Genomic DNA, 21,611 nt, shown 5'->3' with positions numbered 1-21,611 from the left:
CTTATCTTCCCAGTACTTTCACAACAGCCTCTCACATACCGTCAACACTAGACTATGGGGTATTAAGTCATTATGTGCATTAACGTTTTTAGCTTCAAATTGTGGCTGTAGATATGGTGATTGTCCAGGAGTACAATGGTGAGAATCTCCTTAACCCATTTTGACCTGAGATCAGATTCTAAAAATGTCTTCTACATCCTGACAGTTTTCTGAAAAAGCTATGTTTCTATGTCAGTCGTTCTTCAATTTAAAAAAAATAGCAGACCTACAAGCTCGTAGCGCGCCACTCGGTGGCGCGCTATGAGCTTGTAGATCTGCTATTTTTCAATAGCTAAAGCATAACATAATGCTAACACCAAAAGGGGTTCCCGCCAAAAATGGGTTAATACTGAGTTGAATGAAATGAAAGTCTGGGCATCGTATATAAAGTCTTACATACAGTGTATAATAATAGTTTGTACAAATAACCATATAATTGATAGGCTAGAGTGACTATACTGTAACAGTATAAGCAATCAGTGCTATTGGGGAGGTCAGTGTGGGTGCAGGGTTTCAATATGAAAGCTCATTGTGTAGGCTCAGCTGACACCTATAGTTTTCATTTATTAAATTAGTAAAATTCTCTATAAACACACATGTGACCACATTACATCAGTATATTAATGTGCCAAGCAAATTGATTCTTTTATTATGCATTTTGATTCACGAAAACGTATCATTTTAGACGAGATATTGTCCGTGCTCAATATTTAATCATTTCGCATTTAAATTGGCTAGTTTCAGTTTGTTTAAAAATGTCATGCAGTTATAGGGGAGTCCATCTGAATATAAATGTTGCATAGCAATGGTTTTGTTTGTGCAGGCAGTCATGGACTACTTTGTTGTATAAATTGTAGTGCAATTGGGATATTATGCTGCAATTTTATAACCGTCTTATAAAAGCAATACGCCCAGAGTCTGTGATTCACATTGATTTTATAACAACTACGGGAGTTTTAGGCACTCCCCTACACATTGTGCCCTAAAAACATCCTTTTAGGATTACTTAATACTTTCACAAAATGTACACACGATTTGCCCAAAACAATATTTTCGAAAAAGATCCTTTGGATCCCCTTATTATGACCATCTCAAAGAGATATATTTTTGTTCATTCATGGAACATGTATTTTCTGTATGGGCAGGAGTAGAGCTGGAAGTAATGATCCTCCACTTTTGTTCCCTGCAGTTGTGCACTTCCTTCATGGAGGTCACCTGACAGCCAATCAGCCACAGAGCCGTGTGTGGGCAATATGTTGCAACTTGTCCTTGGCACAGGGGGACAGGACCGTAGTAGTCCCAGACTGTGATGGAGCATGTTGGCAAGCTTTCAATTACTGATGAGTAAAACTCAGGCCATGATCAGTCGAGTTCTTTCAGTTGCCATGGGAGGAACATCATTTGTAGGGCCTTTCCTGATATAGACAGAGGATGTTTCCCATTTATTAAGGACACTGGTGATTGGACCAAAGGACCTTGAACTACTCAGCTGAGTTAAGACTTGAGCGATGGAGCTGGGGGAGATGAGCTGGGTGGGCTCCTTTGGAAGCCATTCCTCATCTCAACCCTTGGGAGCGCGTTCAGCGCCAGAATGGTAGGAGCATGCTCTTATGTAAGATCATCCGATTGTTAGGTGCACACACGGACTCATCGTTCTTGGTAATGAAATCCACCTCGGTTCGGACACGAGTAGCCTGATGGATGAGTGGCCGAAGGTAAAATACAGCACAATGGATGAGGGGGGAGAATGCACCCCTGTGGGGCACAATGTACTCACAATGAAAGGGTCAATCATATACACTAGAGACATATAGAGCCACTTGGAATGCCTTCCCTCTGTCAGGAAGCCGTGCACTATAAGGTCACATAGTGCAGGTGTGCTGTTCAGCAGAGACAAGTTGCTGTAGAGCGGTTAAAAAATATATAGCCAAAAACAGTGAAAAAAAAGAAAAAGAAAAATCTATTAGAAACAGCTACCCATGCAGTCTCAGTATACACGTGGGAGTGCATGGCCAATGCACAGTACAGTATTGAAATCCCACAAATGGACTGTTCCTAAAGAAATCTATGAGATAATGCAAATATTAGTGTAACTAATAAGCGGACAAGGCGTAGAGAATTCTCAGTGCAGGCTTGTTCTTTTTCACAGACATCTGTATCTCCAGTCTCATTATTACCGGCAGGTCCCTGGGAAGGAATAAAGATATGGGGAACAAGCAAACATCCTCTTCACATTCCAATAGTTACACTATGAGTGAGTGCCGCGCTGCTACGATGAAAAGGAATCCATTTGGATCAGCGCAGTTAGCTTAATCAGGCTAGGCAGCGACAGTGTGTGTCATCCCCAATGGGAATGGACCAGGGAGCCGACCTTCAAGGAGCTTGTATCGCCAGCGCTGACTAACGCCTGGAGGAGCGAGATGAGAGGTATAGCAAGAGAAAGACACAGAGGGAGCCTTTAAATCAGAGAGAGAGAGCGAGAGAGCTACTGTTGTCTGTAGATTCTTCACATGTTCACCTATACCATGCTACACAAATGGACTGACGAAATACCATAGTCACAGAAGCACAGGATTGTCCTTCACCGTGCGACATAAAGGCTGTTTTTCAAATAAGGCCATGCTAACATCAGTAAGTCTCACAGTAGTAACATCACGCTAGCACCAGTTGTTGTCAGAAGTTGTTTTGATTTACATTTTACAATTTACAAAACTAATATTGTGTCAGCATACTATCAGGCATCAGCATCATGTTATTTCACACGATCCCTTTCTCCTTCGCTCACTCTTTTTCTGTCTCTCTCTCTCTCACACATAACTTGATGATAGCTGTCCGTAGATTTTACAGCCTACATTTATGACAATTATAGCATACACATGTGTTGTGTTGTTATTCATTTGGGTAGCCTGATTGTTTTAAATCCGTTATCCATATTGCATCGACTCACAACATAAATGTTGAATGTACTGTACATCGGTTTTGTTTGGCAGAAATGTGTGAGGTGAGGAGGAAAAGTGTGCTGGCCTTGGACACCTGGCCTTGGACACCTGGCCTTGGACACCGACACATACGTGACATTGATTCACTTGTGTGACTACGGCGGAACAACAATGTCCCTTATTCTCTGTCTGTAACAAGTTCTATACAGAACAGCAAGACGGCAAGACTATGGTGGTGGGCAATGGTGGAAAGTAACTAAGTACAGCGGTAACTAAGTGGCAGCGGTGGCCGAACGGATAGCGGCGCGGTCTAGATACCGGAAGGTTCCCAGTTCGAATCAGCCGTCCGACACGTTAAAATTACCACCGCTGAAATGTGTGTGTGTGTGTGTGTGTGTGTGTGTGTGTGTGTGTTTTTAATATAGGGAGAAGCTAGGAGGTGTTGAGTGAGGTTATAGCGTCCCACAATCTTAAAGTATAAACCTTTCAAGAAATTTGTGTGGATTCAAGCTCTGGTTATAGCGTCCCACAATCTTAAAGTATAAACCTTTCAAGAAATTTGTGTGGATTCAAGCTCTGGAAAACGTTATTTGCATCGATTGAGCAGGCTTTATTTCCATTGCTTTATTTCCATGTGAGCCCCATGTTTACACATTACATTCAGCCAACCAAGGTTTTTACGACTTAGCATCTAATTCCTGCACTTCTCTTAATGCACTTCTCTTAACGCCTTGATCCGAACCATTAATGAAACTCCCAAGGCCTGACCACAGCCAGCCACTTCGGCCATTGCCTAGGGCGGCAGATTGCCGAGGGCTGGAGTTAATAGGCCTAGAGGAGGCACACGCGTAGCCTCGGTACCAAGGCTTTAATTTTTGTTCATGGGAGCGCACGGGAACTGGCACTAGAATAACTTAGTCGCCACTCAGTTATTCTCGTGCCAGTTCCCGCCCGTTTAGATGCGCTCCCCCGCGCCCTGCCTCCGCTGCTCCTGGAGCAGAGGCTGTCAAGCCGCCTTGGGGGAGCGAGGGCCGCCCGGCGTGCTCATGTTTTGGCCAGCACGTTTGGCCAGCAAGCATTCTGACTGAAGTAAACAGGAAGCGCTGCAGGTAGTATTGACTCGCAAACTTGTCTAAAATATAAAAATTATCAGGCTGTGAGTACTCAAAGCAGCGTAGAGTGAAAGAGCAAACACAGAGGGGTTCATTTTTTGAAGTATTTGAGACCGGGAGGAGGAGAAGGATACGTCACAATGAACCACTGGTCCTTCAGACAGTCACAACCTCTGCCTCCACAAGAAGTAGGCTATTGCGTATTCGTGTGTGTGTGTGTGTGTGTGTGTGTGTGTGCGTGTGTGCGTGTGCGCGTGTGCGCGTGTGCGTGTGGTTTACGCTCTTCATTTCTTTACGCACAGCTGTGCCGACTGCCTGACTTTTCCATGGCCTTTGTGTGTTTATTGACAACACTAAAACGTGGTAGAGACTGAAGTCTTTTATTTAGTTTGAGGAGCTGGACTTGCGCGTGTCGGGAAGGGCGGATCCGTGAGATGCGGCCTAGGGCGCTAATTCCCTAAGGGTCGCCGCCGCCGGGCCTGACTCCCGTTTGCAGCACTAAACTTAGAACTAACTCCCAACCAATAATAGCCCCAAACAAATGCGGGGTAAGCAGTTTTTATTATTCAACTCAACCTCGAATATATTTATTTTTTAATAGACCTTAAATCACTGTTACACAGGGTTTACAGACCCACATTTAACAAAGGAAACAAAATGACACCCCCTGTCCTACAATAATGTGCAAAATAAACAAAACAACAAATCTATGTACTGCAAATGTCCATGCTTGCAAATGATTGTGTGCACATCTTATGCCTGTATGTAGGCCAGGTGCTGGACGTCAAGGCAAGATTCAAGGAGAAGGAAGAAACATTACAATAATTGTAATACATTATGCAATTTGTAGTATGTTCATGTACAAATCACAATGAGGGTTAATGAAGGATCCATCAATGCCTAACATATACTTAGTTGTGCACCGGTGTTGCTGACCAAAAAATTATCAATCTATAAGCTATATGAGTTAGAGTAGCTCGGCTACTTTAAGTGAACAATTCCATGTTCAAACTAGTATGACTCAGGCGTAAGGTTCACTACTTCACTTCACAAGACAATGTCCATAAAATATGGTTCTGTTTGACACAGATTAGTTGAGGACACACGGCCAAGAGTAGAAGGGATACCACACGAGCATAACGCGTATACCGTGGGTCGGTAAAGTCATTTGCTGTCAAATATGGTTGCTCCTGCCTGATGCAGACTTTTTTTTTGCCACAATTGATGTTTTTCAGTATAAAAGTGGTGGTATTAGGGCTTGTTTGTTTGTGTGTGCCTCGACAGAGCGAGGCGGTAGAGTATCTGCTATCTGCTTGCCGTTTGTGGTGGGCCGGTCTGGGCCAAAGGTCAGGGGGATATTTTTGACCCAGTCCAGCCCTGTCTGCAGGCAAATACATAATTAAAAAACTTGAGAATCACTGGTCAACTGGTTTTAATGAGATACTGTGGCTGACTGTGTTGTTAAAGTGGTCTATTACTGTAGCATGTTTTTGATCTGCCAAATCATTGTGCCAATGCCCCCCCTTTTCACATCTGTGCTCCGATCTCTGATGTTCTGAAATGTTAATTCAGATATGCAGCCACATCACTCCATGACATTTAGATAATCTAGGTGAAATTTTCTATTTAATAGCACCAAGTGCAGGAAGATAGTAATTCTGCAGATTGTACCCGCTTCATTGACATTTATGTAGTTCACAGTCAGTGACATTAGGAACATTGTGGTTTGGCACATTCCAAACTTCCCCCACTTTGTGAGTGACTGAAAGCCTTTTTGGCATGTGTAGTAAACATAATAGTCTTATTTGTAAGACGTATTGTAAGTGGTAAAGTGCGAGTATGTTTATCTGTAGTCAAATCGCACCTCTGATTGAATCTAAACCTACATATTCACTCAAGTCAATACTATATTCCTTGCTGTTAGAGGTTAGATCCTCAGTCATCTATTTAACCCAATTCGGGCGGGAACCCCTTTTGGTGTTTCAAGCATTATGTCATGCTTTAGCTATTGAAAAATAGCAGATCTACAAGCTCGTAGCGTGCCACTCGGTGGCGCGCTATGAGCTTGTAGATCTGCTATTTTTGAAAAGTCGTGAAAATGTGTTGCAAATATTTGAATATATATTTCAGAGCGAACATTTTTAACTAAAATATTGGCTTCTGGGGGGTCCCTGGAACTACATATTTTGAGATGGGGTCCGTGGCCCAATAGAGATAATTCTGGGGGTCCTTGACATGAAAAAGGTTGAGCACCACTGACATAGAAACATTGTTTTTTCAGAAAAAACGTAGGATTTTTTTAAATCGACCTCAGTCCAAAATGGGTTAAAATAACCATTCTCATGCTGTGATTGATGACATACTGTATAAGCGTGTAATAAATCAGCTCTGTTGAGATCATTTCTGTGGTTGTGTCTCCAATAGTTTATATGTTAGATTGATACATGAGGGTCAATATGTTTGCTTAATTGGCAGTCCAGTCAATAATATTGATTGGAAATCTTAACTCTGTGACAGGAATAAGATATCAATTAATCCAAGACATGCACACATCCAAGACATGCACAAAAAAACATGTTGTGTTCCTCAACATGTTTTTTTGCCCCTCACATTTGTTGTGGTGTCAGCTGTTATCATAAAAACAGGAACAACCTCCTTACTGGAATCTTGTTATAGAGCAGTGCATCTTCATTCACTTCGGGCGGCAGTGGCTCAGGGGTAGAGTGACCGGATGGAAACCGAAAGGTTCCCAGTTCGAACCCGGGCTCCCCCAGACTTAGTGTCGAAGTGTCCTTGAGCAAGACACTGAACCCCTAATTGCTCCCGATGTGCAGGTTGTTGCCTTGCATGGTTTCCCCCGGCATCGGTGTGTGAATGTGTGTGTGAATGGGTGAATGTAATGCACAATCTCTGTAAAGCGCCTTGGATAAAGGCGCTATATAAATGCACCATTTACCATTCACGTCATATCAACTTTCAAAGGGAAAATGTGACACATCCTACGACGTGTTAAATGTTTTAGAAGTTTTATAAAGGAACAAAAAAAAAAAAGACAAATCAATAATTTGTCTATTGTGGAAGAGTCATGTGGCATTTGAGAGAAGGTCCCATCCATGCACCTTCCATCTCTGACCACCCACGTAAAGTGGACCCAGTAAAAGATGTTAGGCACATTTACTTTGATTCAGTTCTTTGACTTGGCCAAAGTCTTGTTGAGCGGACAAACCAGGTCACTCCTTTTGCTTGAGTGCTTCCTCTAAACGGGGCCAGAAATCTCTGGTGAAGAATGAAATGGAAGCTGCCGTGAAATTCAATCAGAGACAGAAATCTCTCTGACAATGGGAGCAGTTATTTAAGGTCGCTCTGGTTAATGGAACACGGGGGCCCTCTTAGAACCACTTGTGAATGTTCGAATTAGGGGCCCCTTAACTCTCGCTATATGTCACCAAGAGGCGGTAGAATAACAAAGGACTCTGCAAGGACGATTTGCTACGGTTGAGGAGATAGATTTTTATAGACAAATTAGCCCCTCATTACAGACCTTAGTCTTTGAGGCTGTCAGAAAGACAGAAAGTGTCTTGTGTAATATTCAGCACATCTCCCCCAAGACAAAAGCCAGAAATGCAAACCTACGATTAGATTTAGCATGTCCTCAGAACCTGTGTCCTCCTTTCCCATAAATAAACCTAATGATGCTTCATTGTCTGTACTGTCCTGTCTGTCTGTCCCTTTCCAGTGGCCATCATGTTGAAGGATGACTACTTCGTGCGTGGAGCAGGCCTGCCAGGGAGGTTCAAGGCAGAGAAGGTGGAGTTCCACTGGGGTCCCAGTAACGGTTCCGATGGTTCTGAACACAGCATCAATGGACGCAGATACCCAGTGGAGGTGAGTGGTTGGAACGGAACAACCCACTGTTTCTCTGGAGTTGTTTTGGGTTACATATTATACTGTACAGTAGTTTATACCTATCAGCAATAATGCATGACGAGATCTGATATTTGGTAGATGACAGAGTCCCTTGTTTTCCTATAACGAGACACCATTCATTATCAGACTTGTATGGTCACTTACCAAAAAAAAAGAAAGGCTGTGTTCATATATTTTACTTTAAATAGTTGAGGGAAACAGCAAACATGTCTGTGTCGTAATGCATCATTCTAGTACCACAAACACCTGCTAGTGTGTGTTATCACTGTTGTTATGGTTCGATACAATTTCATATCATTTTATATCATCATTGTACAGTATATGTCCATGGCTCTACATCGAATTATACTTGGTCCGGTGAACATTTATTTCATATTTAATTAGATGTTTGTTACTGGTTTGATACTGGATATTTGATCAATGTATGACAGAGTCTGTTTGATCAGATACCACATATATATATATCACAGATCCAGACGCAACCATTCTATTCTGGCTCACCATCTGTGTCGCAATAGGTTCTCTCATTCTAGTCTTTGTTGTTTCTCACTAATGTATTGTCTGGGGGGGGAAGAAACTTTCTTCAAAGAGGAAAGAAAATGACAGGAGGAGCCGGAGATCTAAGGGGAGAAAGAATTTAAAGAAAGAGCTGAGAGTTGTGGAGTTGTGGAGGCCTGAAACTTCATTGGGATATTAAGCAGAAATTGTTCCCTTTACTTTTATCCCCAAAGCAGCGCGCGTTCTTAAGAAGAACACAAAAAGAAAGAAAGAAAAAGAATAAGGACAAAGAAGGAAAGCTACATTAAAAAATAAATCACCATTCTTGTCTGCTGAGAGGTCATTACCACACTAATACTTATCTATTATATTTATACTCCATTGCACGGTGATGTTGTTTGCTGCAAAAACATTATAAAATGAAATAAATAATATATACAGTAGGCTTTTTTTTTTACATGAGTAATCATGTCATAAGAAAAATATGTCCCCTGGCCAATTGGTCGATTTCCCTTTGGATAAGCGATACATATTTGGTTTCCCATACGGGAGACCTGGGTTAGAATCCTGGGTGTGACACTAAGGACACGCTGTAGAGAGGGACAACATAGTGCGATGGAGTATGATTTAGACAATGTTGTGCTCGACGACAAACATGCCTCCGAAGGCTCGGTCACACCCTTTAAGCTTGATTCATTTTTGTGTGTGTGTGTGTGTGTGTGTGTGTGTGTGTGTGTGTGTGTGTGTGTGTGTGTGTGTGTGTGTGTGTGTGTGTGTGTGTGTGTGTGTGTGTGTGTGTGTGTGTGTGTGTGTGTGTGTGTGTGTGTGTGTGTGTGTGTGTGTGTGCGTGCGTGCGTGCGTGCGTGCGCGTGCGCGTGTGCGTGTGCGCGCGTGGGAGGGAAGGAACAACGGTGTTTGTGTGCAGGTGTTGTTTACTGTATGGATATGTGTGTGTGTGTGTGCGTGCGTGTGTGTGTGTGTTTGCGTGCTTGTGTGCGTGCGTGCGTGCGTGCGTGCGTGTTTGCGTGCGTGCGTGCGTGCGTGCGTGCGTGCAACATGTAAATGTCAGCCATCCCTGTGTTTGGGCCCAGCCCAGAGACCAGCGCCTCTTTGCAGCCATCTGCCAAATAGATGAATATGTATCATTTGACATTTGGAAGATCAGCATACTGACAGTTGAGCTTTATTTCATAATCGTTTGCTCCCATATGAACTGTGTGTCCTTTCCCACCCACTCCATAAAGTTATATACTGTAGACTAGACTAGAGGACCAACTTACCTGTAAGCATTATCCATTGTGTTACTTTTGAGAATTAACAAACTCAACACTTAAAAAATTTAATAAATTTGTTTGTTGTATGATGAAGTACATACTATTATGGCTTAAAGGGATTGAAAAAAAGGTTTTTGTACTTTTTCTTAATTTTTGTAGGTTTTCTGAGCTCAATTGCACCCAAAAACCTGATCTTTTAACATGCAGTAGATTTTCTGTGGTCTGGGGTTATTTTAAGTGAGCATTCGCGAAATATTTCGCTTATGGGAGGTTTCCTACTGGCAAACCGAGCTGCAGAACTTCATTTATGAACTCCCACAGGGATCAAAAGGTCCCTGCGGGTTTAAGAGATGTGACGTCAGGCGCTGTGCCCCCGGGGTATAGAAGGCGCGCCTACGTCACCAGCTCTCATTCTACTTTTCTCTGCCAATAGAGGACTGCAAGACTTCTTGAACTCGAGTGCGTTGAATGTTTTAAGCTTCACAAGCCGGACAAGAGAAACGAATTTCTTGAGTACCGTGAGGTTCGACGCATTTTTCAAAGCTTCTTGAATATTTTCACGTAATTATACGCTGTTTAACAGCCTTTCTCGGCGCTAGCCAAGATTTCCCGCTGTTAGCTTAGCCAAACTAGTGTTAGCCTCGAGCGACACACTAGCTTTGCCTAAACACAGTTAGCCAGCTAGCCAAACTTGTTGCGCGGCGTTTAGAAAACGCTTAGCTTCTAGTTCTGTTAGCTTTAGCTAGCTTTAGCTTACACCGGGCTGCCGGTGTAGCTTAGCTTTCTTCCTCGGAAGAAAGATGGTTTACCCCCGCACGAAGGCTGCTTCGGCGCGGAAAAAGGAAGCCACAGGAGGAGAGGAGCCGAAGCGGGTTTGCCCCGTCTCTGGATGTGGCAACACCATGGCAAGGGAAGACGGACACGCTGTTTGTCTCTATTGCCTTGGAACCGCTCACGCACGCCAGGCGGCCCAAGGAGGGGACGGACTGGACTGCAACAAGTGCCTTATGATGACTTTCGAGATTAAGGAAAGCAGACTTCGGCGTTGCCTAAACTTTTACGAGAAGCTACGCCTTTCCAACCGACAACCCCCTCCTCCTCCTCCTCTTCGAGACCCCTGGCCCTCCGAAGTTCTCACCGGTGGGGGACCAAGGGACGCTCCAAGGAAGAAGCTGGACTACCCGCCGCTAACACGCAGCGCCCCAGCCTCTTCGACAGCCGGACAGAGGCCTGTTCCAGCACCGCGGAGCCGCACTCCGGCAACGGTCTCTAGCTCCCAGGCCTCCATAGTCAGGGCTACCGACTACGAGGTCTGCGGAGCTAGGCCAAAAGCTACAGCTACGCCTCGCTACCTGGCCCCGCCGGCTTCTCTCCCCGCAGAGGCTCCTCCACGTGAGGAGGCTAGGCCCCGGTCTGGGGACCGAAACCCTCCCATACCAGCACCGAGACACGGTAGGCGTCCTACAGTGTCCAGCGCCATGGAGGAGCGCCTCGACCCATCTCCACAGAGGAGCTATCGCTCTGACCGAGAATGGGCCGAACAGGAGGAAGGTGAGTTCTCTGATGAGGAGCTCCCTTCACGCCAGTATCGACAGGAGGACTTTCACGTTCTGGATGAAGTGAACGTCTTCTACGACGACGAGGGTGACGAGAGAGACTACGACGATTACGAGCCACGTGTCACTTTCCATGAAGACGACATGGACGTCGACTCTCAGGGGCCAATGGTGGATGCACCTGTCAGCCCCCCACCCCAGCAGGACGAGCCTGCTGTTCCTGTGATGCTAATGAGGGACGACTCCCCCATTATGGACATCTATAGGAAGGGAGCCTTTCGCTGCCAGCTGGAATGGCCAACATGCACCACCAAGGCACGCGCATGGCTGGGGATGTCTGCGGACCAACTCCCCCCCCCACCCCCGAAGAAGCAGAAGCTTCCTCAGGCCCCGGAGTTCATGGACACCATGCTCCGCCCCTGGAAGAACCCCTCTGTGAGTGCGGAGTTCCAACACCGCACCACAAAGGCGGTCCCCGACATGGTGGACATTGGCAGCATGGGCCTCCTCGCCATGCCCACCATGGACAGGGCAATGGCCGCCTACCTAGCCAACCCTCAGGCTCCCAGGGTCATCCCGCTGGAGAGGGAACCAGCCTTCACCAGCACCATGGACAAGGAGGCCTCCAAGCTCAACAAGTGGCTCCATGCCCACTTGAGCTTTATAGCCAAGGCTACCAACGCCATCGCCATCCTGCAGGGCTCTGTTAAGGCTCTCCTCCTGGAGATGAAGGACTCTTCCACTCCAGCTCAGCTGGCAGAGCTACGCCGCCTCAACCATGAGATGGCAGCCCTCCAGTGTGAGATTACGGAACACACCAGTGAGTCACTGGTGTGCTCCGTGCTGCAAGAGAGATGGAGGTGGGTTAACCTGGCTCCTCTCTCCGATGCTATTAAGAAGGAGATGGTGGGCAAGGACATCTCTCATGAGGGCCTCTTCCACGGGGTCCTTGAGAGTATGTCCATCTCCATTCAGCAGGCCGAATCCTCTTCGAAGACGATGAAGGCCCTCGAGCCACTGGCTGTCCAGGCACCTCCTAAAAACCCCAGGGGAAGGAAGGCACCCTGGAAACCTAAGGCAGGTGAGAAGGGCCCACCCAGGGCCCCTGGCCGTAGCGGAGACAGACAGCAGCAGCGCCCGCATCCCAAGCCGGATCGCCGCCGCTCTCCTCCTCCCTACAAGGCCAGCGCTTCCAGAGGCCGAGGCGCAGGGAAGCGGAAGTGACACCCCCGGCCGGGTTCAGAGGGGGGCCTTGGCCGAGCCCCCCCATCATCTCCCAGTTCAGAGACTAGCGCAGGAGGTAGTGGTCACGGACCTCACCTCCGGGCCGGCGCCCAAGCGCTTGCGGAGGGAAGTACATGCAACTGTTGCCTCTGTACTCTCCCTCCCAAAAAATGTTGTTGTAATGTGCAATTCACAAAGTGTACCTGTTTTTGTACCAATAAAGTTGACAAAAAACTAAAAAACACAAAAAACAACAAAACCATCTCTGAAGGGCATAAGCCCACCCATGGGAGATATAACCCATACTGGGACAGCGCAGGCTGTCTCAGGCAAGAGCCGTCACGCCCGATTTTTCCGTCACTTCCCGAAAAATCCACTAGAGGGAGACATTACACCACAGGTGAGTCTTCCCCTACACAGGCCATCCCTCCCCGCCCAGCCATTGCTAGGAGTCGTCAGAGGGAATTCCCTATCGAGTCATCTGTCACAGTGGCGGAAGCACGGGGCTTCCCCGTGGATCATCCGTACAATAGCGACAGGATACAGACTCCAATTCGCCTCGAAACCGCCCACGTTCGAGAAAGTAATATTCTCCCGAGCGAAAGGGCGGGAAGCGGACATTTTGCAGCAGGAGATTTTTTCTCTGCTGCAGAAGGGCGCTATCACGGAGGTGCCCCCCCACCAGTCACTCAACGGGTTTTATTCTCGTTATTTCCTGGTGAAAAAGAAAGGGGGCGGGCTTCGTCCTATACTGGATTTGAGAGCCCTGAATCGTCATCTAAGAACATTTCGTTTCAAGATGCTGACTCCGCCAGTCCTAATGCGCTCAGTCCGCATGAACGACTGGTTCACGTCAATAGATCTGCAGGATGCATATTTCCACGTTCCAATTTACCCCCCCCACAGAAAATGTCTGCGGTTCGGGTTCAAAGGGAAAGTGTACGAGTACACGGTTCTTCCCTTCGGAATGTCATTGAGTCCGAGGGTTTTTGTCAAATGCACAGCGGCGGCTATCGCCCCACTGAGACAACAGGGTCTTCGTCTAGCCACATATATAGACGATTGGATCCTAATGACAAACTCTCCACAAGAGGCTCGGTTGCACACACATCAAGTGCTCAACCACCTCTGCTCACTAGGGTTCCAAATAAACCTAGAAAAGAGCATGCTGACGCCGACTCAGTCTATAGACTTTATCGGAATAAGGCTGGATTCAGTTTCTTTCACAGCTCGCCTGAGCAAGGAAAGAATGGAAACAACATTACAGTGCGTGGCATCGTTCCAGAAGGGACGTTCGATTCCCTTCCTCACGTGCCTTCGGATGGCGGGGCTTATGGCCTCAGCAGTCCATTTAATCCGCCTGGCCAGATTACACATGAGACCATTCCAGCGATGGATGAGCTCTCTACGTATACCTATGTACCGTCGCCGCCAAAAAGTGTTAGTGACGTCACAATGCGTACTAGCCCTTCAATGGTGGGCGAACAGACGGACTCTCTCAGAGGGCGTCCCTATGGGGAGACCTCTGACGAGGAAGGTGGTCACCACGGACGCAAGCATGTCCGGATGGGGAGCCACACTGGAAGGCTATACAGCCAGAGGGATATGGGAGGGACCTTTACGATCCCACCACATCAATTACCTGGAACTGATGGCGGTCTTCCTCGCACTAAAGCACTTCAAACCGCGCATTCAAGGTTGGCACGTCCTAGTCCGGACGGACAACACGACAGCTATGTGCTATATCAACAGACAAGGCGGACTCAGGTCCCCTCGTCTTCATCAGCTAGCACGCAGACTCATATTATGGTGCGACACACACATTCTATCAGTTACAGCGTGCCACGTCCCCGGTCTTCTGAACACAGGAGCAGACCTGCTGTCCAGAGGTCCCCTCCGTTACGCAGACTGGTCCCTACACCCTCAGGTGGTAGCCCAGATCTGGAGCAGATTCGGGACACCCGAGGTGGATCTCTTTGCCTCAGAGGAGAACACGAAGTGCCCTCTCTTCTTCTCCATGAGAGAACCATCGCCGCTGGGACTAGACGCTCTGTCACACCGGTGGTCCAAGACGCTACTCTACGCCTTCCCCCCCTAACCCTGATTCTCCCCACTCTAGACAGAGTGAGGACTCAGGGTCTGAAGGTGCTATTAATAGCCCCATCCTGGGGGGTATGGAGGTCAGAAATAGCCCATCTTCTCTTCGATCATCCATGGCAGATTCCTCTACGAGCGGATCTCCTCACGCAAGCGAAAGGGGAGATCTTCCACCCTCACCCCAGAGACCTAGACCTGTGGGTCTGGCCCGTGAGAGGGTGATGTTGACAGCAGCAGGCCTTCCCCCGAACGTGGTGGCAACGATCCAGAAGGCCAGAGCCCAGTCAACAAGGAACCGTTACGACACGGCCTGGCGCATATTCGAGCAGTGGTGCTCGGATCAACCAGACCACGTAATTCCTTATCAGGCCTCAGTAGTGCACATACTGACGTTCCTTCAGGACTTCCTAGACAGAGGCCTAGGCCTCTCGTCAGTTAAGACCCACCTAGCAGCCATCTCAGCATGCCACGTGGGCATAAACGACCAGACAGTGTGGAAACACCATCTGGTCAAACTATTCATGAAGGGCGTCCGTAGAGAACACAGGGTTGTAAAATCCCTGGTTCCCTCTTGGGACTTGTCCCTGGTTCTGGAGGCCCTAACCACGGCACCCTTCGAACCACTACAGGCAGCAAACCTGAAGTGTTTAACACTCAAAACTGCCCTCCTAGTTGCTTTGACAACTGCAAAGAGAGTAAGTGACCTACATGCACTCTCGATCTCTCCAGAGTGCATGAGGTTCGATGACAGGTCAACAAAGGTCACCATTACATTACATTACATTACAGTCATTTAGCAGACGCTTTTATCCAAAGCGACTTACAATAAGTGTATTCAACATAGGTAGGGAACAAAAACTACTAATCACCAGAAGTCTTTAGTGCATTTTCTGCAAAAACAAGCAACCAAGAGTATACCTAGCGCTAAGGTAAAAGTGCAATATATCAGCTACCTATTTCCTTAACCGGATCAAGGCGAACCCGGCCTTCATTCCCAAGAATGCCCTCTCGGTGTGTCTACCAGTAGACCTACAAGCTTTCCATCACCCTCCTTTCATCTCCGATGAAGACAGGAGGCTGAACTGCCTCTGTCCAGTAAGAGCGCTTCGCACTTATGTGGACAGAACGAGTCCCTTCAGGAAAGGGAACCAGCTGTTTGTGTCTTGGGGTACCAAGACCAAAGGGAAGCCTGTTACAACAGTCACTATCTCCAACTGGATAGTGGACGCCATCCGTCTGGCCTACACTAGCCAAGGAAAGGAGCCCCCACAAACGCTGAGGGCCCATTCCACACGAGGTATGGCAGCATCGTGGGCACTCTATAAGGGGGTGTCGATCCAGGAAGTCTGCACTGCAGCAAGCTGGTCTACACCCTCGACGTTCGCCACATACTACAACTTAGATGTGGCAACGCCCTCTCTGGCACATGCGGTCCTAGGAGCGGCTTCTCTATAAAGAGGCCCACTCCGGCCCTCTGTGCCATGGGATGCACAGGCGACACTCTGAGTTAACCTGTACATCTCCCCAGGGACCGGGCAAATGACCATTGTAGTCATTCAGCCCACCTTTTACCTCCGGTCCTAACATTCACTCGTTGGTTCAGGATTCGGGAGTTGATAAGGTCCCATAAGCGAAATATTTCGCGAATGCTCACTTAAAATAACATTAAGGTTACTTTAGTAACCATGGTTATTTAAGTAAGTGAGCGAAATATTTCGCGGAACACCCTTCTGTCTTGCTATTGGCAGGAGAAAAAAGTTCCGAATGAGAGCTGGTGACGTAGGCGCGCCTTCTATACCCCGGGGGCACAGCGCCTGACGTCACATCTCTTAAACCCGCAGGGACCTTTTGATCCCTGTGGGAGTTCATAAATGAAGTTCTGCAGCTCGGTTTGCCAGTAGGAAACCTCCCATAAGCGAAATATTTCGCTCACTTACTTAAATAACCATGGTTACTAAAGTAACCTTAATGTTTTCTGGCTCAAACAAGTGCTCTGATTTTCCTGCAGTTTCTTATGTCACAGCCTGCAAATTCCATATGTCAAAGTTCAGGTTTTTTGGGTGTAATTTAGCAGGTCATAAAACCTAAAATAAAAATAAATGAAAATTAATGTCATGAAACCTTCAATGCAACTCCTTGCAACCAAACGGTTTTCGAGTAGTTCCATGCAATCATTATCCCCAATGGCAGTTTCAAGGAGTTGAATTGGTGTGACATGTCCTTAAAACGGTTTTGTTTGCAAGGAGTTAAGACTAGTTGCATTGGTGTGGTTTGGGCCTTTGAGAGTGGGGACTTGGCACAGAGACACACACTCAGCATGAGTGGGTGTTTGATTGCTTTAGCCTGGTTCCTGGTTCAACTGCCATTGCCTGGCCTGTCAGCCTGGCACACTGGAGAATGTTAAGTGATTTTACATTTGTCCAAGTTTTTCATGTGTTTATGAGGTGACAGTACTTCATTAGACCCCTTGGTGTGGTTGTTATGTGCAATGATGTCTTCCCTTTGTATTTAGGGTTTCTTCCTGGAGGCTGAAACCTTGACAGTCAAACGTGCCAATAAAAAAAACCCAGTGATATAGTGACATCACAATAACATCCCCTCCCCTAACCCCTCCCACTTTATCATAAAACAACAGCTGTGGGTGCGGCTTCAGTTCAGGTGGATCACCACCCACCAGGCAAACAGGCATACTTAATGAACTGGTGCATGGGCGTGTCTACATAAAAACGACATTTTAACAAATACTGTACACTTTTTGGAGAAAATAAATCTTCCTCCATTATATAATAATACCTGATGATCAGACAGACAGACAGAAAGACAGACAGACAGACAGACAGACAGACATTACGGAAGTGAATATTTTGTGTGTGTGTGTGTTTCTCTGCACATCAGTACATGGGTGCTGCATATGGGGAGTGGCGTATAGGCATAGCTCTCCCTTAAATGCCACCCAACCTTTTGAATGTCAAGGGCAAATTGCTCACGTCTGCAGCAACCTTTGTCCCAGTGAAAGTTAATAGAATTTCCATTTGATCATATAGGAAAGATTACGTTGCACTGTGAGAAGAGAAACAAAAAAAAACCCCAAAAAAACAATCATAGTTTAATATAAAAAAATATGTATGGCTTTCAGCTGTGTTTCGACTGCGCCCCTCCCCCTCACACAACACAATGTTGTGTCAAACCATGTGACTCCCATTGGAAATGCATTGGGGCGGCCATGACACAACACAACATTCATCCAACAAGCATAGAGCACTGCATTAACCGTGTGAGAGCTCACACGGTTAATGCAATGCTCTATGCTCGTTGGGTAGTGTCATGGCCGCCCCAATGCATTTCCAATGGGAGTCACATGGTTTGACACAACATTGTGTTGTGTGAGGGGGAACTAAATGGAAAAAGCAGCAACTCCAAAATAAAAGATGCAAGACTGGCTCAGGGGGGAGAGGGGGAGAGGGAGAGAGAGAGAGGGAGAGAGAGAGAGAGAGAGAGAGAGAGAGAGAGAGAGAGAACAATTGTGAAAACAAAAAAGTTTTGAGTAGAAGTGTTTTGGTTCTCAACTTTGACAGTAAAGTATTTTTTTCTTTTACCTGCGGGCTCTTCAAATAGACTACCCAAGTAAGTATACTCTGAGTCAAGACTCTCCTGTCACCTCTGCAACACATAGACTTAAGGAGTGCTTCCGTGTCACTGTCTACAGTCTATAGACATTCTATTATAGATAGTATATTTGAAGTATTCAGGTATCAAAAAATAAAATAAAAAAGATTTGACATTCTAGCCAATCTCCTCATGCCAGAGGGCATTTTAGGTTACGAAACTTACTAGCTTGGACATCTCTGTCAGTAGAAACATGTAGCTGCATGGTCTCTAGAGCAGGGGTTCTCAACGTTTTTGTCCGGGGACCCCCAGAAATGCTTTGGCAATGTCTCGGGACCCCCGCCCCGCCCCCTCCCGACCCCCAATATAAATTGACTGCTACAATAACCTTAATAATAGAGACAATACACCATAAATAAATACTGAAACCAGTTATAATCATTAGGGAAGGTGTATGCATGTACTATGTGTACTATATGTAAACTCTTCATTTCCACTTTCCAGCCATTCAGTTGCAAAAAAAAACAAAAAAAACAGAGGGGTCGCGACCCACGGGTTGAGAACCCCTGCTCTAGAGGATTAGACTCAACCTGCAGTAAATGTGTATTGTTTATGTTCAAATCTCTACAGTTTAATAATATACAATGAATTCTGCTACAGGCAATACTTCCCCCAAAAATAGAATCTAGTCTAATTGTGCTACAGTATCTTCACATAATATTGTAATATATTATATATTGTAATATTGTAATATTGTAATATTGTAATATTGTAATACATGTAATATCATATAGTGTAATATTGCAGTAAGTCTGATTACCAGTAAGATGCCTGAGGGCAAGAAGCGACCTCGCCCTTTATGCATCCGCCTGGGTGACAGCAGACTGCTGGGCGAGCGCTGGTGCTTTGGAATGGGGGGTCAGATCAACATATCCGCCTGGGTGACAGCAGACTGCTGGGCGAGCGCTGGCGCTTTGGAATGGGGGGTCAGATCAACATATCCGCCTGGGTGACAGCAGACTGCTGGGCGAGCGCTGGCGCTTTGGAATGGGGGGGTCAGATCAACATATCCGCCTGGGTGACAGCAGACTGCTGGGCGAGCGCTGGCGCTTTGGAATGGGGGGGTCAGATCAACATATCCGCCTGGGTGACAGCAGACTGCTGGGCGAGCGCTGGCGCTTTGGAATGGGGGGGTCAGATCAACATATCTGCCTGGGTGACAGCAGGCTGCTGGGCGAGCGCCGGCGCTTTGGAATGGGGGGGTCAGATCAACATATCTGCCTGGGTGACAGCAGGCTGCTGGGCGAGCGCCGGCTCTTTGGAATGTGGGGGTCAGATCAACATATCTGCCTGGGTGACAGCAGGCTGCTGGGCGAGCGCCGGCGCTTTGGAATGGGGGGTCAGATCAACAAATCCGCCTGGGTGACAGCAGGCTGCTGGGCGAGCGCTGGCGCTTTGGAATGGGGGGGTCAGATCAACATAGATCTTAATATTCGGGCCTGTTAAGAACTGCACTACTAACTTTGGGGCAGGCCCGTCTCGAGTTTAAATGGACAGGTATCAGTCAAAAGGAAGACTGGAATACTGCAATGGAGAAGTACTCTGTTAAAAGTAAAAGTCTGGAATTAAAAATGTACTTGAGTAAAAGTACAAAGTATTGGCATCAAAATATACTTAAAGTACCAAAAGTACTCATTTTGCAGAATGTCCCATTTCGTCATTTTCAAATGTATAACAATCTTTTGAAAATAGCAGATCTAAAGCTCACAATGTGTCGCATTGTGACACATTGTGAACTTGTAGAACTGCTATTTTCAAATAGCCGGAATGTACAGGTATATAGGGCGGTGGTTAATGTACGTTTTATTGTTTTGTAATAATAATCCAAATCTACAAAGTAACTAGTAACTGAAGTTTTCAAATAATTGTAGTGGAGTAAAAGTACAATATTTGCTTCTGAGATGTAGCGGAGTAGAAATTAAAGTACTGGTACACCAGACAGTGGCCTTGTGGTTAGTGTGTCCGCTCTGACACTGGGAGGTCAGGGGTTCAATCCCTGGCAGGGTCATACCAAAGACTGTAAAAATGGGACCCAATGCCTCCCTGCTTGGCACTCAGCATCAAAGGGGTGGTAAAATCAACTAATCAAATGATTCCTGAGCGTGGCATGAGCTACAGCCATGCCACGCTCGGGAATAATTTGATTAGTTCATTTGACCCCGCTGCTCACCACTCACCGCTGCTTGGCTGCGGCTCACCGCTCCAAGAGATGGGTCAAATGCGCAGAACCAATTTCACTGCGGTAACTTGTGTGACAGATTGTGCGTCTTTGACTTTGGTAATTGGAAATACTCAAGTAAAGTACACAAAACCCAAAATACTTAGTAGAGTAAAATGTACTGTGCTTTCCACCACTGGCAAATGGCGATACTTTAGCAATCAAGTTGAGCGGTTGTGTCGCTTGACGACGACATCAATATTTTTCTATTGTGATTTGTTAGGGTGAGTGAACTATAATCGCTGAGGACCTCTACTTTGGCAACGACCATCTCGGAAAATGGCTGCAATCAGAGCACATTCAGACTGAATAAAATAAAATTCAGGCAACAGCTTGCTGGCTACACTGGGGGTGGGAGGTGGGTGGTGGTGGTGTGCTCATGTTCCTAAACTGCCATTCTCCATTTCACTCAACAGCTCTGCATGAATGATGTATGATTTACAAGCCTTGCCATTTAGTAATTGTTGCCTAATAGGGCCCTTGAATGGCATGATGAAGTAGAGACCCGCTGTGCACATACCTGCTGTTTCTAACAGTAATGCTCTGGTTAATATGCCAAGCACAGCCCTGCCAGGCATTAGTGCATCAGCTAATATCCAAGGTGTGTGTGTGCGCATGTCTTTAGATGCATTGTTAAACATATGCATTGTAGTTCACAGGGAATACATATGAACATACACCTGGTTTTCAAGTAGTGGTCCGGGGACTACCAGTGGTCCTTGAGGGGGTTCCAGGTGGTCCCCAGCTAAATGATGAAGAGTAACCAAATGAACCCTTATTAGATACTTAACTCGTGAGAGAGTAAAATGAAACCTAATGGACCCTTATGGGTCCATTTGCTTTCAATTATGCGTCTACACAATTAGAGAATGTAGATGTTATTTTCATCAACGGTTGCCTGTTGTCTATAACCACATCAATACAGCATGGAATTGTGGACAAAATCGTATCCAATGAAATGACAACAAAATATGAACTGGGTCTGGCTAAATCTCATTAAATGGTGGTCCGTGACGCAAATGCCGAATAAATAATGCGCATTGATATGAAAAGGGTTGAAA

General features: G+C 46.3%; 1 protein-coding gene across 4 annotated transcripts in view; it reads left to right on the top strand.

Moving 5' to 3' along the window:
* Positions 1 to 21,611, top strand: part of LOC306929536 (receptor-type tyrosine-protein phosphatase gamma-like) — a 472,869-nt gene that overhangs the window by 253,187 nt on the left and 198,071 nt on the right. For all 4 annotated transcript variants that reach the window (XM_079510103.1, XM_079510102.1, XM_079510101.1 and 1 more), the window contains exon 4: positions 7,827 to 7,975. In XM_079510103.1, coding sequence (XP_079366229.1) covers positions 7,827 to 7,975 — 149 coding nt within the window. The remainder of the gene's footprint in view (positions 1 to 7,826; positions 7,976 to 21,611) is intronic.

Source organism: Electrona antarctica (genome assembly GCF_951216825.1).
Source record: "Electrona antarctica genome assembly, chromosome: 9".
Lineage (NCBI taxonomy): Eukaryota > Metazoa > Chordata > Actinopteri > Myctophiformes > Myctophidae > Electrona > Electrona antarctica.
The sequence above is the reverse complement of the archived record's forward strand: the minus strand, read 5'-3'. Positions and strand labels throughout refer to the sequence as shown.